At 39.5% G+C, this 14,536-nt stretch overlaps 1 protein-coding gene across 1 annotated transcript in view; it reads right to left on the bottom strand.

Moving 5' to 3' along the window:
- Positions 1 to 10,080: 10,080 nt before the first annotated feature.
- KIF11 (kinesin family member 11) overlaps positions 10,081 to 14,536 on the bottom strand; it is a 52,401-nt gene continuing 47,945 nt past the window's right edge. The window contains exons 21-22 of the mRNA XM_047761716.1: positions 13,860 to 13,976; positions 10,081 to 11,501 (exon numbers count right to left, since the gene is read on the bottom strand). Of these exons, the coding sequence (XP_047617672.1) occupies positions 11,361 to 11,501; positions 13,860 to 13,976 (258 nt within the window). The 3' untranslated portion in view covers positions 10,081 to 11,360. The remainder of the gene's footprint in view (positions 11,502 to 13,859; positions 13,977 to 14,536) is intronic.

Genomic DNA, 14,536 nt, shown 5'->3' with positions numbered 1-14,536 from the left:
TGGAGTTCCCATTGTGACGCAGTGGTTAACGAATCCAACTAGGAACCATGAGGTTATGGGTTCCATCCCTGGCCTCACTCAGTGGGTTAAGGCTCTGGCGTTGCCATGAGCTGTGGCATAGGTTGCAGACGTGGCTCGGATCTGGCATTGCTGTGGCTGTGGTGTAGGCCGGTAGCTATGGCTCCGACTCGGCCCCTAGCCTGGGAACCTCCATATGCTGCAGGTGCAACCCTAAAAAGACAAAAAAGGACAAAAAAAAATTTCCAGAAAAAAAAAATTAATGGATGAATCATATGGTGTGAATTATATGTAAATAAAGCTTATGTAATTTTTTAATAATAAAAGAGAAAGGATGTCACATGAAAGCCAGTAATGTACCCTACAATAATTTTAACAAGGATTACAATACCAAAAATATTTTTTTTTAATTTTTTTTTCTAGTGCTGCACCTGCAGTATATGGAAGTTCCCAGGATAGGGGTCAAATTGGAGCTGCAGCTGCTGGCCTATGCCACAGCCACAGCAATGCTGGATGCTAGTTCCATGTGCAACTTACACTGCAGCTTGTGGCAGTGCTAGATCTTTAACCCACTGAGCAGGGCCAGGGATCGAACCTGCATCTTCATAGATACTAGTGAGGTTCATTACCCCAGAGCCACAATGGGAACTCCCTGTGCTACATTTTTATTTCAAGTTTCTTAGCCATTTTGAGCTCCAGTTTCCTCAAAAGTAGCATAAGGATTGTAATAATGTTTCTTTCATAATACTCTTAGGATTAAAAGTGATTACATGTAAATCACTGGTACAGTAAGCACTCAGTAAATAGTAGTTGCTGTGATGATGATGGAGATGACGATGATAATGATGATGATGGCAGGTGCAACAATAACAGTGGGCAGGAAGTAGACCAGAGGGCTCTCCTAATTCTCTTCTGTAAATAGAGCATTGCTCTAGTAAATGTTGCTTGAAATAAATGTGCATCATTTGGATTTTGAGAATCTTTGAATCACTTTGCTGTATATCTGAAACTAACACAGAATTGTAAATCAATTATACTTCAATTAAAAAAAAAAAAAAAGGGAAAACAGGAGTTCCTGTCATGGCGCAGCAGAAACGACTCTGACCAGGAACCATGAGGTTGCAGGTTTGATCCCTGGGTTTGGGATCCGGTGTTGCTGTGAGCTGTGATGTACATCGAAGATGAGGCTCGGATCCCTCATTGCTGTGGCTCTGGCATAGGCCATTGGCAACAGCTCCAATTGGATCCCTAGCCTGGGAACCTCCATCTGCCTCGGGTGTGACCCTGAAAAGATGGAAAAGACAAAAAAATTAAAATTTAAATTTAAAAAGGGAAAACAAAAAAGTAATTTCTGATAATTTTAAAAGGCGAAAAATAAAAGTGTAGCTTGATTTTGTTTTGGCTATTCCAATTGAGTTACCCAGCCAACTAAATGATCTGTAATTCTGTGAGAAAATAACAGCCATTTAAAATAATATTTCTGGGAGTTCCCATCATGGCGCAGTGGTTAACAAATCCAACTAGGAACCATGAGGTTGCGGGTTCGATCCCTGGCCTTGCTCAGTGGGTTAAGGATCTGGCATTGCCATGAGCTGCGGTATAGGTTGCAGACGCAGCTTGGATCCCTGCGTTGCTGTGGCTCTGGCGTAGGCCGGTGGCTACAGCTCTGATTAGACCCCTAGCCTGGAAACCTCCATATGCCGTGAGAGGGGCCCAAGAAATGCCAAAAAGACAAAAAATAAAAATTAAAAAAATAAGTAAAATAAAATAATATATCTTTGGCTTTGCTCAAGGCATGTGGAAGTTCTTGGTCCAGAGGTCAAACCCACACCACAGCTGTAACCAAAGCCGCAGCAGTGACAATGCCAGATCCGTAACCCACTGAGCCATGAGGGAACTCCTAAAATAATATTTTTAATAAAATGGTTTTAACCAGTTTATTTTCTTTCTCTTCTTCTTCAGAGGAAAAGGTACCAAGTGAGGTCTGACATTGATGTTTCTGTTGAACTGAAGCCACTTGCTTCAGCAGAGAATTAGAATTTGCCACCCAGTTTTCAGTTTCCTTCTAAACAAAAGCTTTTCAACATGGAGATGAGGTTAAACCTAACAGGATATCAGATCAAGTTCTTATATGCTTAGGTCTTTTTCTTACACATTGGAAAAGTATCTTTGAAGGCATGGGAAGTGACCAAAAAGACAGAAAGACTTGGCTGATGAGTGGTTGGAAGAACTAATAAGTAAACATAACAACAATTTTGTTTAAAAGGACTGAAGTAGGAACAAAACAGGCACACATTTGAAAAGAAGATCTCTCTTGAAATCAGCCCCACTATTTATCTAGTAAGTCAGAAGATGTTAACGGGAGACTATACTGACACTGCTCCCACCTAGGATGTAAAAAGCTGAAAAGACCATTGTTGCCTCTCTAACAAGAAAAAAGTAGATGAACTACACAGTCATAAGTTTTCTGGGAGTTCCCATCATGGCTCAGTGGAAATGAATCTGACTAGCATCCATGAGGATGCAGGTTTGATCCTTGGCCTTGCTCAGTGGGTTAAGCATCTGGCATTGCCGTGAGCTGTGGTGTAGGTTGCAGACACAGGCTCAGATCCCGAGTTGCTGTGGCTGTGGCATAGGCCAGCGGTTACAGCTCTGATTGGACCCCTAGCCTGGGAACCTCCATATGCCATGGGTGCGGCCCTAAAAAGACAAAAAAAGAAAAAAAGAAAGAAAAAGAAAGGAAAAAGAAAAGTTTCTGAACCAATCAGAGAGCTAAAGTCTCCAGCCAGCCAAGCACTCTGAGGAAAGGAAGGCCTTCCTAATGAGATGAGCAGTAGCCAACCTGCAGTTGAGCCTGGGAGGAGGCGACACCAGATACTGTGCTAGCATATAAGATGGAGACATGAACCAATAAATACCGTGTGTGTTCTGACTGTTCTACCCACCAGTCGTTCCGCCATCTCTCTCCTTCTCCTTGGGCTTCCCTATTCCCTCAGACACAATATTGAAATTGGGCCAGCAAATAACTCTACAGGGGCCTCTAAGTGCTCAAGTGAAAGGAAAAGTTGTGTGTCTCTCACTTTAAATCAAAAGCTAGAAATGATTAGGCCTAAGTGAGGAAGGCATGTTGATAGTTGAGAGAGGCCAAAAGCTAGGCCTCTTGCTTCAGTTCACCAGGTTGTGGATGCAAGGTGAAAGTTCTTGAAGAAAATTGAATATTGCTAATCCAGTGAACACACAAATGGTAAGAAAGAGAAATAGCCTTATTACTGACAAGGAGAAAGTTTTCATGATCTGGGCAGAAGATCAAACGCGTCATAAGATTCCCCCAGCCAAAACTTAATCCAGAGCAAGGCCCTAATCTCTTCAATTCTATAAAGGCAAAGAGAGGTGAGGAAGTTACAGAAGAAAAGTTTGAAGCTAGCAGTTTGTTTCTGAGGTTTAAGAAGGGAAACCATCAGGAATTCCCGTCGTGGTGCAGCAGAAACTAATCTGATTAGCATCCATGAGGAGGCAGGCTCGATCCCTGCCCTTGCTCAGTGGGCTAAGGATCTGGCGTTGCTTTGAGCTGTGGTATAGGTCACAGATGCAGCTCAGATCTGCTGTGGCTGTGGCTGTGGTGTAGGCCAGCAGCTACAGCTCGATTTGTCTCCTAGACTGGGAACCTCCATATACCGCTGATGCAACCCTAAAAACACAAAAAAGAAAAAAAAAAAAAAGAAAGGAAACCATCACACTGAGGTATATGGAATGACTGGCCAGTGGGGACCTGCTCTTTAGCACAGGGACCTCTACCCAATATTCTGTGATAATCTATATGGGAAAAAAAAAATCTGAAAAAGAATGGAAGTGTGGGAGTTCCGGTCGTGGCTCAGCAGTTAACGAATCTGACTAGGAATCATGAGGTTGTGCGTTCAGTCCCTGGCCTCGCTCAGTGGGTTAAGGATCCGATGTTGCCATGAGCTGTGGTAGGTCGCAGACGCAGCTCGGACCCCGCGTTGCTGTGGCTGTGGTGTAGGCCGGCGGCTACACCTCCGATTTGACCTCTAGCCTGGGAACCTCCATATGCTGCCAGAGAGGCCCTGGAAAAGGCAAAAAGACAAAAAGACAAAAAAAAAAAGAATGGAGCTGTGTATATGTATGACTGAATCATTTTGTCACATAGCAGAAATATCACAACATTGTAAATCAAATCTACTTCAACAAAACTTTTTTAAAAATTAAAAAAGAAAAAGAGAAGAAGCCATCGTCATACCATAACAGTGCAAAGCAAAGCAGCAAATGCTGATGCAGACGCTGCAAGTTATCTAGAAGGTCTAGCTAAGATAATAAATGAAAGTGGTTACATTAAACAGATTTGATGTAGATGAAACAGCCTTCTGTTGGAAGAAGGTGCCATCTAGGACTTTCATACCTGGAAAGAAGTCAATATCTGGTTTCAAATCTTCAAAGGACAGGCTGATTCTCTTGTTAGGTACAGCTGGTGATGACAGGAAGCAAGCACTCATTTACCAATCCAAAAATGCTGGGGCTTCTAAGACTTTTACTAAATCCACTCTGCCTGTGGATGACAAGGCCTGGATGACAGCATGTCTGTTTATAACATGGTTTACTAATATTTTAAGTCCACTCTTTGAGAAGTTTGGGAGAATTTGCTTCAGTTTTGAAAGATGTTCTGCTGTGAGTAAAATGCTATCAAAGAGGATGGGATGCTATAGAGAACTTATTCCTGAAAGAGCCAATCGATGCGTCAAACTTCATTGTCGTCTTAATTTAAGAAATTGCAATGGCCACCCCAGCCTTCAGCAATGACCACCCCGATCAGTCAACAGCCATCAACATTGAGGTGACACCCTCCACCAGCAAGAAGAGTATGACTCTTTGAAGGCTCAGATAATGGTTGGCATTTTTTAGCAATAAAGCTTTTTTTTTTTTTGCTTTTCAGGGCCGCATGCACAGCATACGGAGGTTCCCAGGCTAGGGGTCCAATCAGAGCTACAGCTGCTGGACTATACCACAGCCACAGTAGCATGGGATCAGAGCTGCATCTGCAAACTACACCACAGCTCATAGCAATGCCAGATCCTTAACGCACTGAGCGAGGCCAGGGATCAAACCCGAAACCTCATGGTTCCTAGTTGGATTTGTTCCACTGCATCATGACAGGAACTCCTGCAATAAAGTATTTTAAAATTAAGGTGGTACATTTTTCTTTAGACATAAGTTATTGCACACTTAACTGACAATAGTCTATAGTGTAAACATAACTTCTTTTTTCAATGGAAACACCCACAGCATATGGAAGGTCCCGGGCGCTAGGAATAGAATCTGAGCTGCCATAGCCACAGCAACACCAGATCCCAGCCCATGAGCAACCTATGCCACAACTTGTGAGCTTGTGGCAGCTCAGGATCCTTAACCCACTGAGCTAGGCCAGGAATCAATCCCACATCCTCATGGATACTAGTCGGGTTCCTAACCTGCTGAGCCACAGTGGAAACCATAAGAACAGTTTCCTATCTGTTAATCAATTCTATTTACAATATTGATTCCTTTATGATTCAATTATCTCTTCTTTAATAGATGATAGGACTCCATAATTTTTTTCTTTCAAAAATGTTTATTATAGTTGATTTACAATGCTGTCAATTTCTGCTGTAAAGTGACCCAGTTATGCATATATATTTACAATCTTTTTCTCACATTTTCCTCCATCATGTTCCATCACAAGTGGTTAGATATTTTTCCCTGTGCTATACAACAGGATCTCATTGCTCATCCACTCCAAATGCTATAGTTCACATCTACTAACCCCAAGCTCCCTGTCCATCACACTCCCTCCTCCTCCTCCTTGGCAACCGCAACTCTATTCTCCATGTGCATGAACTTGTTTCTTTTCTATAGACAGTTGCATTTTTGCCGTATATTAGATTCCAGATATAAGTTATATCATATAATATTTGTCTTTCTCTTTCTGACTTTACTTAGGATAAGAGCCTCTAGTTCCATTTATGTTGCTGCAAACTGCAAATGGCATTTTGTTCTTTTTGATGGCTGAGTAGTATTCCATTGTGTACATGTACCACATCTTCTTAATCCATTCATCAGTCAATGGACATTTAGGTTGTTTCCATGTCTTGGCTATTGTGAATAGTGCTGCAATGAACATCAGAGTACATGTATCTTTTTTCAATGAAAGTTTTGTCCAGATATATGCCCAGGGAGTTGTATTGCTGGATCATATGTTAGTTCTATATTTAGTTTTCTGAGGTACCTCCATATTGTTTTCCATAGTAGTTGTACCAATTTACATTCCCACCAACAGTGAAGGAGAGTTCTCTTTTCTCCACACCCTCTCGAGCATTTGTTATTTGTAGACTTACTAATGATGGCCATTCTGACCAGAGGACTCTGTAATTTAAATGGCTTTTTTTTTAGGTCACAATCACACAAAATGTATTTTTAAGACTTACTGTGATCATTTCACAATGTATATGAATATCAAGTTGTACAATTAAACTGTGTTATATGCCAATTATACTTCAATAATTTTTTTAAATTTAAAAGTCTGCCTCCTTAGCAGAGTATGCAGTACATCAGTTTCATCAAATAAATCATTTTAGGGAGTTCCTCAATAGCATTGTGGTTAAGGATCCAGTGTTGTCACTGCTGTGGTGAAGATTCAGTTATTGGCTTGGGAACTTCCCCATGCTGTGGGCACAGCCAAAAAAAAAAATTTTAAAGTACATAATTTCAGTGACATTTAGTATATTCACATTTACAACAACCACATCTATGTAGTTCCATCTATGTATTTCCAACATCCCCCCAAAAAAACCTCCATATTCAATAAGCTGTCACTTCCTTTCCCCTGACTCAAAACAGTCTTGGCAATCACCAATATGTTTCTGTGAGTTTACCTATTCCGGGCATTTCATAAAAATGGAAACAAGGGATATGAACTTTTGCATCTGATTTTTTCCACTTAGCATTGTATTTTCCAGGTTTATCCACATAGTAGCATGTATTGGTACTTCATTCTTTTTTATGGCTGAGTAATAATCCATCATATGTATAAACATATTGTTTATTCATTCATATGCTGATGGATATGTGTTGTTTATACTGTTTAGCTCATAGTACTAACATGAACATTTGTGTTCAAATTTTTATGTGGTTAAATTTTTCTTTTTTCTTGGGTAGATACCTAGAATTGCTGGGTCATATAATAATTTTACATTTAACTTCTTTAGGAAACACCAAACTCTTTTTAAACAGTGGCTGAACCATTTTACATTTCCTCTGGCAATATATGAGGGTTCCCATTGAACATCTTTACCACACTTGTTATTTCTGTTTTTACTATAGCTATCATTGTGGATGTGAAGTGATCTCATTGTGGTTTTGATTTACATTTTGATGAAGACCACACTCTTGCTGCGTTCAAGAATCTGTCCTCAGCTTTAACAGTTTGATTATAATGTCTTGTTGTGGATCTCTTTGAGTTTATCCTATTTGGATTTGTTGAGCATCTTGGATGTGTAGATTTGAGTGTTTCATCAAATTTGAGAAGTTTTCAGACTTTCTTTTTCTTTTTTTTTTGCTTTCTTAGGGCTGCACATGTGGCATATGTAAGTTCCCAGGCCAGGGGTCAAATCAGAGCTGTACCTGCCAGTCTACACCACAGCTCATGGCAATGCCATCCTTAACCCACTGAAGGAGGCCAGGGATTGAACCCACATCCTCATGGATATTAGTCAGGTTTTTTACCACTGAGCCACAACAGGAACTCCCAGCCATTATTTCTTCAAGTATTCTTTCTGCCCCTTTCTTTTTCTCCTATCCTTCTGGTACTCTTTCTGCAAATGTTGGTATGCTTCATTGTGATTCACAGGTCTTCTGAGCTCCATTTTCCCTTAATTTCTTTTTCCTTTCTGCTTCTCCAGCTGGACAATTTCAACTGAACTAGCTTCAAGTTCACTGGCTTTTCTGTTGCTTACTCATATCTACTATTGGAAGCCTCTAGTGATTTTTTTCATTTGCTATTTTACTTTTCAGCTCCAAATTTGTATGGTTCCTTTTTATAGTTTCTTCAGTGCTATTTTCTATTCATTGAGACATTTTCCAACAAAATTCCTTTAGCTCTGTAATTATATACATGGCAGTTGATTTCAAGTCCAGTGTTTGTACTTCCTCAGGGATGGTTTGTATTAATCTCTTCAGTGAATGAGCCATACTTTCTTTGCATAGTTGTATGTTTGCTAAAAAGTGAACATTTGAATACTATGACATGGTCACTCTGGAAATCAGATTCTTCATACCTCCAGGTTTGTTTTTTATATTAGCCGTGGGCTGTAGCTGCTTAAGTGACTTTTCTAAACACTTTTTTTGGTAAAGTCTCAATTCTTTGACTTACATGGTCTCTGAAGTCTTTTGCCTGTGTTCAGCTAGTGTGTCAATCAATTTCCTTAAATGCCAGTGGCCAAAAAAATAAGTATATAAAACAAAATGAGAAGGAAAAAAAAGAAAGAAAAAATGCTTCCAGCTTTTACATTGGCTGTGTTGGAGCACTCCTTCAGTGCTTAGCTACATCTTTTTATATCTGCTTAGCCTTCACTTCCTTCTTGTGCTGAGTTGAGTTCAGCCAGCAGTGAAAACTTAGGTCCTCTCAGGTCTTTTCTAAGCATGCTACTTAACCTAAATATGAGTGGCTTACTCAGTTCCCCAGTATACACTGTTGTTTTTGAATATCCTAATTTCCCTAGGAAATTCTCTCCCATTTTTTCCCTCCAAGGCTTTAGACACTCATTTATTTACCCCACCTGTTATCTTTTTCCAAAGGTGGCAACAGGTTGTTCATTTGCCTCACGATATTTTTGAGAAATGCCTGCCACTTTTCTACCCTGAGATCTCAATTAGATGAAACAAAGGAAAGTGGCTTGCTTGTCTTTCAGGTTAGCCTACGCAGGTCACAGCAAACAACTTTTTGAAATTAATATCTCTGCTCCTTCAGGATCAAGGATCCCACTGTAAGAACCACGGACTGCTGTCTGTCTTCAAGACCACAGGGCTGGGAAGGGGAATGGAGCAAGGGCAAGTAAAACATCAAAAAGTTGTACTTCCTAGTTTACAAGGTGCTTTTTTTTTTTTTTTTTTTTGTCCTCACCTGCATCATGTGGAAGTTCCTGGGCCAGGGATCAAACCTGTGTCATGGCAGCAACCCAAGCTACAGAGTGACAATGCTGGATCCTTAATGCGCTGAGCCACCAGGGAACTTCTAAGTTGGCTTGTTCTTTTTTTTTTTTTTTTTTGTCTTTTTAGGGCCACACCTCCAGCATACAGAGGTTCCCAGGCTAGGGGTTGAATCAGAGCTACAGCTGCCAGCCTATGCCACAGCCACAGCAACACTGGTCCAAGCCACGTCTGCAACCTACACCACAGCTCATGGCAACGCCAGATCCTTAACCCAATGAGGCCAAGGATAGAACCCAAGTCTTCATGGATACTAGTCGGGTTTGTTAACCACTGAGCAACAACGTGAACTCCTTGGCTTATTCTTGATTCAACATCTGCTTCGTTCTGTAAACCTTTGTTTTCTCAAGTTCTGACAAAATTGTTTCTGAATGTTTTTGCCTCTGAAGAGGAATGGGATCCTTGAAGCCACCTACTCTTATTTTTTCTGAGGGTTATTTTTTGAATGCTTAAAATTTGTAGAGCTAATTTAGAGTTCTGGATGTTAAAATTCTCCAGATTATATTTGTTTCCATCAGGCGGTTGAACCAGTTGCATTAGCCTCACTAGATAACTTTAAAAGAGTTAGCTGGACTTCAGGCCCTGCGAGGGCCATCTATTTCTCACTAATTTCACACTAAAGTGTAACTCTTGCAGTGCAACTGAAAGCCAGGATGTTTACCAAAGCCCTTCTTCCTCTGTGGTACTTGTCGATTAGTTTATTTTAGGAATTTTAATATAACTTGCTTATTAAGTCTGTAGACATACCCATTGCTAACTAAGAAATAATGCGACAAGCAAAAAAGTAGAAACCAAATTTATTAGTCATGGATTTACTGAGGATGTTTTTTATATAATCCATAGCTTATGTTGACATCTGATTTCACAGAGAAATTATATGATTATACTTATTAAGATAATTTGTACTTCTGCAAGGCAAATTTAGTTCCTCAAAGTAGCACATTTTCTAATTCTCCAACAAAGTTTGGTTCTATTTAGCTATCAAAATCAAACTCTGAATTTATACACTTAATTTGATGTGGGCACAAAATTTATTCTTTGCATATTTTCCTTCTAAGTGCTCTGGTTCTTCATGCTGATACATACCAACTTCCAGAAATTTGGCTGCCAGATCAAAATTGTCAGGGCCCTTCTAAGGGTTAAGATTTCAACAGAGAATATATATATATATATATATATACACACACACATAGTTTATTATATACAAAGAACAAAAAGTTTCACCAGGTAAACAAAAGAATAAATTATAATCATAGTTAATAAGCTTCAAAAAGCCCTTAAACCACTGTGACCTTTTACACAAGATACAGGCCTCAAAATGGGGGTCACACAGCCACTGATCAGAGCCCTATGTAGTTCTCTGTAATAGCAATCGATATTCTGGAGAAGAATGAACTTCTGTGGGGGCTAATGTGTTAGGCTTTGTAAAAGAATGAAATGCTTTCACACCAAGAGGGAAGAAAATTAAAAATACTGAAGGAAGGAATACTTCTAGGGTTATGTGTATTGTTGACAGTGATTTTAGAGATAACCACAAAAAAAGTGTTAAAGGTTTCTAGTAATTCTGGCTATCTCATTATAATGGATACCATTCTGTAGCTCTGCAAATGGTTTGGTGACAAATAAAAGGGGAGAAAGTGAACTGAGAAGGCAGAGTAACAAAGTCTAGGGAAGGAGGCAAGCAAATATAAATGTAATTCAAGCAGAGCAAGAAAAGAAAGGATATAGTCCTTCTCAAGAACAAGTGTTGGTGATATTTACCTATGTAGCATTCAAGCCAAAGAAAAAGTGCAGCTTCTATATAGCTGCTATTTAGTAATACATAAGAAAAATATTTTTCATTTGTTATAAAGAGCTATTTTATATCAAAAGCTAGAAATATGTATTTACTCAATGCAAAGATGAAACCCAACTTAACAGACAGTGAACTACAGGAATCATAGAAAAATGGGTCAACATTAAATTCAAACTAAAACCCTACAGTACTGCCTTGATACTTTCCATTCATTTTAAAATCTATACAAAAGGCTCAAGTTCTGGAGTTACAGGTTTTATTTTTCATTTTCCTTAGAAAATACAATTACCAGTCCTTAAGTTATCCAAAAATTATTCTGGGCTCGTAGAGGTAACCTGCTCTTCGTAACAGATTGCTCTGCAGCTTCTTCTGCTTTAGACCTCTCCAATGGATTAATGCCTCTGTTTTCTTTGTCTTTTCCATGTGATTTTTTATGCTGTGGATTTAAGGAGAGTAATTAAGTCAATATAACAAAACTTGTGATACACATTAACTATATTCTATTTTCAAGTTCTCTGGGTTAATGGCAAGAAATTAGTATAGAAAACTACAGAAAAGGCTCAGCACAAATTTGAGCCAACGATTTGTTTGGCAATAGAAATGAATGCCTCCTTCATTTATCACCAGGTGGGATAAAAGAAATATTAATTTTCTGTATGATTTTTCCAAAGGAATAATCACACATTTTACTGTAGGGCAATGGTTTTCAACAGGGAGCAATTTTGTCTTCCCCATCCCAGGCAACATTTGGTAACGTCTGGAGGCGTTTTGGGTTGCTAAAACTAAGGGGTGCTACTGGCTAATAATGGGTAGAAGCAAGAGGTCCTGCTAAGTATCTTATTCTATACAAGACAGGTCACCACAACAAAGAATTATCCAGCTCAAAAAGTCAATTGTGCTGCTGCTGAAAATACCACTCTAGGGGATTTGCTATTGTGCAAAACTGGCAATTCTATTTTAAGCAAAGAATATGATATATAGGCTACCTCAAAACACTTGTTGTTTAAATTGTATTTTATTTAAAAAAAAAACTTATATTTATCATTTAGGAATATTTAATTGGAATCCTAGTACTTGACCTTAGAGAGCTTTAAAGTGACTGAAGACATTCATTGTAGACCCACTCCTAAATTATGAGACAAATCATAAACCAACTTTAGAGTTTTTAACCCAGAAAACTTCCCCATATCAGACTGCTATCAGAGAAAAAAGAATTTCTGGACTTCAGCTAAAGGTCTAAACTCCAATCTCAAGTCGTTTCTGGTACTATAGGACCTCCTTGCCATAGCTGACCCACTAAGCCTGGCCTTCAAAATGCCATAAGCTATAATAATGAAGCCATTTCCAAACAGGGATTAGGTAGTCACTGAGGTTCTCTTAACTTCCTCCCTTTTCTTTCTTTTTTTTTTTTTTTTTGTCTTTTTGCCATTTCTTGGGCCGCTCCTCAGCATATGGAGGTTCCCAGGCTAGGGGTCCAATCGGAGCCATAGCCACCGGCCTACGCCAGAGCCACAGCAACGCGGGATCCGAGCCGCGTCTGCAACCTACACCACAGCTCACGGCAACGCCGGATCGTTAACCCCTGAGCAAGGGCAGGGACCGAACCCGCAACCTCATGGTTCCTAGTCGGCTTCGTTAACCACTGCGCCACGACGGGAACTCCCTCCCTTTTCTTTTTTTTCTTTTTTGCCACCCCATGGTATATGGACCTCCCAGGTCAGGGATTGGATCTGAGCCACAGCCAAGAACTAAGCTGCAACAGTGGCAATGTGAGAACTTTAACCCACTGTGCCAGGCTGGGGATCGAATCTATGCTTCTAAGACACTGCCGATCCCCTTGCGCCACAGCAGGCACTCCACTTTCTCCCTTTTCTTAACTTTATGAGATAGAAGGGAGGGTTTGAAAAATATAAAGAAATATATTCAGAGTTTCTAATATTAAAGAATAAGCAAAATGTGGGAAGACTTTGGACATAAAACTGCCTTGATGCAGACAGAGAATTTAATAGAATCTGAGCTAGAAGTTTTAAACAGCTTAAATTAGAGATAGTGAATATTTAGATATTGGTGGCAAGACCGACAAGTCTATTAGACAGGTGCAAGCATGTACATATCAGAAGCAGCATTTCAACTATAGGTGTGGACATCAATGTCCTATGGAGGGATATCCTTGCTTCACAGACTCTGTCTAGGCTCATGTCTTCAAGTTAGAAGGAAGGATGTAGGCAATTTAGATTGCCATACTCTTCTACCAGCGGTGACAAGAGGGTAGGAGAGGTCACACAGTTTAAAGGTACAAGATCAAGGCAGGTGAAGCACTCAAGCCACATGGGGGAATAGTTATCAGGAGAAAAGCCTCAGGCAGCAGAAACCAGTCATTTAACCTGAGAGGCCTTTAGTCTCTCAACTTTTAAACTTCCTGGCCTTCAAAGGCTGATTATGGGCAGGGGTAGGCTCCAAGAACTCCACGTCAAAACTGGAAGGAAGAAGGAAATGACTGCTTTCAGCATCCTTCTGAGTTGTAGGAAGCAGAAAAGGGATAAATGTAACAGTCAAAGAAACCAGCTGAGGATGGGATTAAGTCACATCTTGCCTTTATTTGTCCTACAGAAAACCCTTAATCAATTATCATATTTGTATAAATAATTTAAATCAAAAAAGTTAACACGCCTTCCCAAAGACATGACTAAGATATTTTTTTCTGTTCCACCCATCAAGAGTAATGCCTTTATCTTGAATACCAAATGACTGACTTAGATGTGGAAGGGTTATCTGATAGGATATAATCAGGTACCTGGAAAAAGGGAACCCCACCACTAGATGAACAATCCTCACTGGTATCGACCGATGGCTCTTGACTTAGAGATTCTTCAGCAGTGTGCACCAGAACCGCCTTTTCTTCATCCAAGTCCTAAAACAAGAAGCTACGTGAGTGATTAAATCTCAGGGCTTAAAAAAATCTTTGCGAAAGTAAAGGCAGTTTTCTTTCTTGAAAATAACATGTCTATTATGTAAAATTAAACCTCAACAAAATTAGTAGAAAGTCTACAAAATAATTAAAACAATTTTTATTACATTTGCAGATAGAGAAGTTCCTATAAAAAAAGGTAAAATGTCATAATCTCAGAAGTAAGAGATTACACTTTTTTTTTCTTCTTTGCTGCTTTCCAATTTCCCAACTTTTCTATAGTTATTATAGCTAATAGCACAAATTGTGGAGCCTGTCTAGGTTCTAATTCTAGCTCTAATTCTACCTGGGACAAGGTCATTCTTAGTTTCCTCACCTGTAAAATGGGCATAGTCTAGCATTCACCTTATAGGGTTACTGAGAGAATTAACTGAGTAAATATATGTGTAAAGTGGTCAGAACAGTGTTAAGTACATCATTAGTACACTATAAACACTGTCTATTATAATTATCTATTAGTCTAATAAAAAAAGTGGCCCAATTAAAAGAAACTGGCTTAGCAG

The sequence above is a fragment of the Phacochoerus africanus genome, chromosome 15, assembly GCF_016906955.1.
Source record: "Phacochoerus africanus isolate WHEZ1 chromosome 15, ROS_Pafr_v1, whole genome shotgun sequence".
Lineage (NCBI taxonomy): Eukaryota > Metazoa > Chordata > Mammalia > Artiodactyla > Suidae > Phacochoerus > Phacochoerus africanus.
This window is presented reverse-complemented; position numbering and strand designations above follow the sequence as displayed.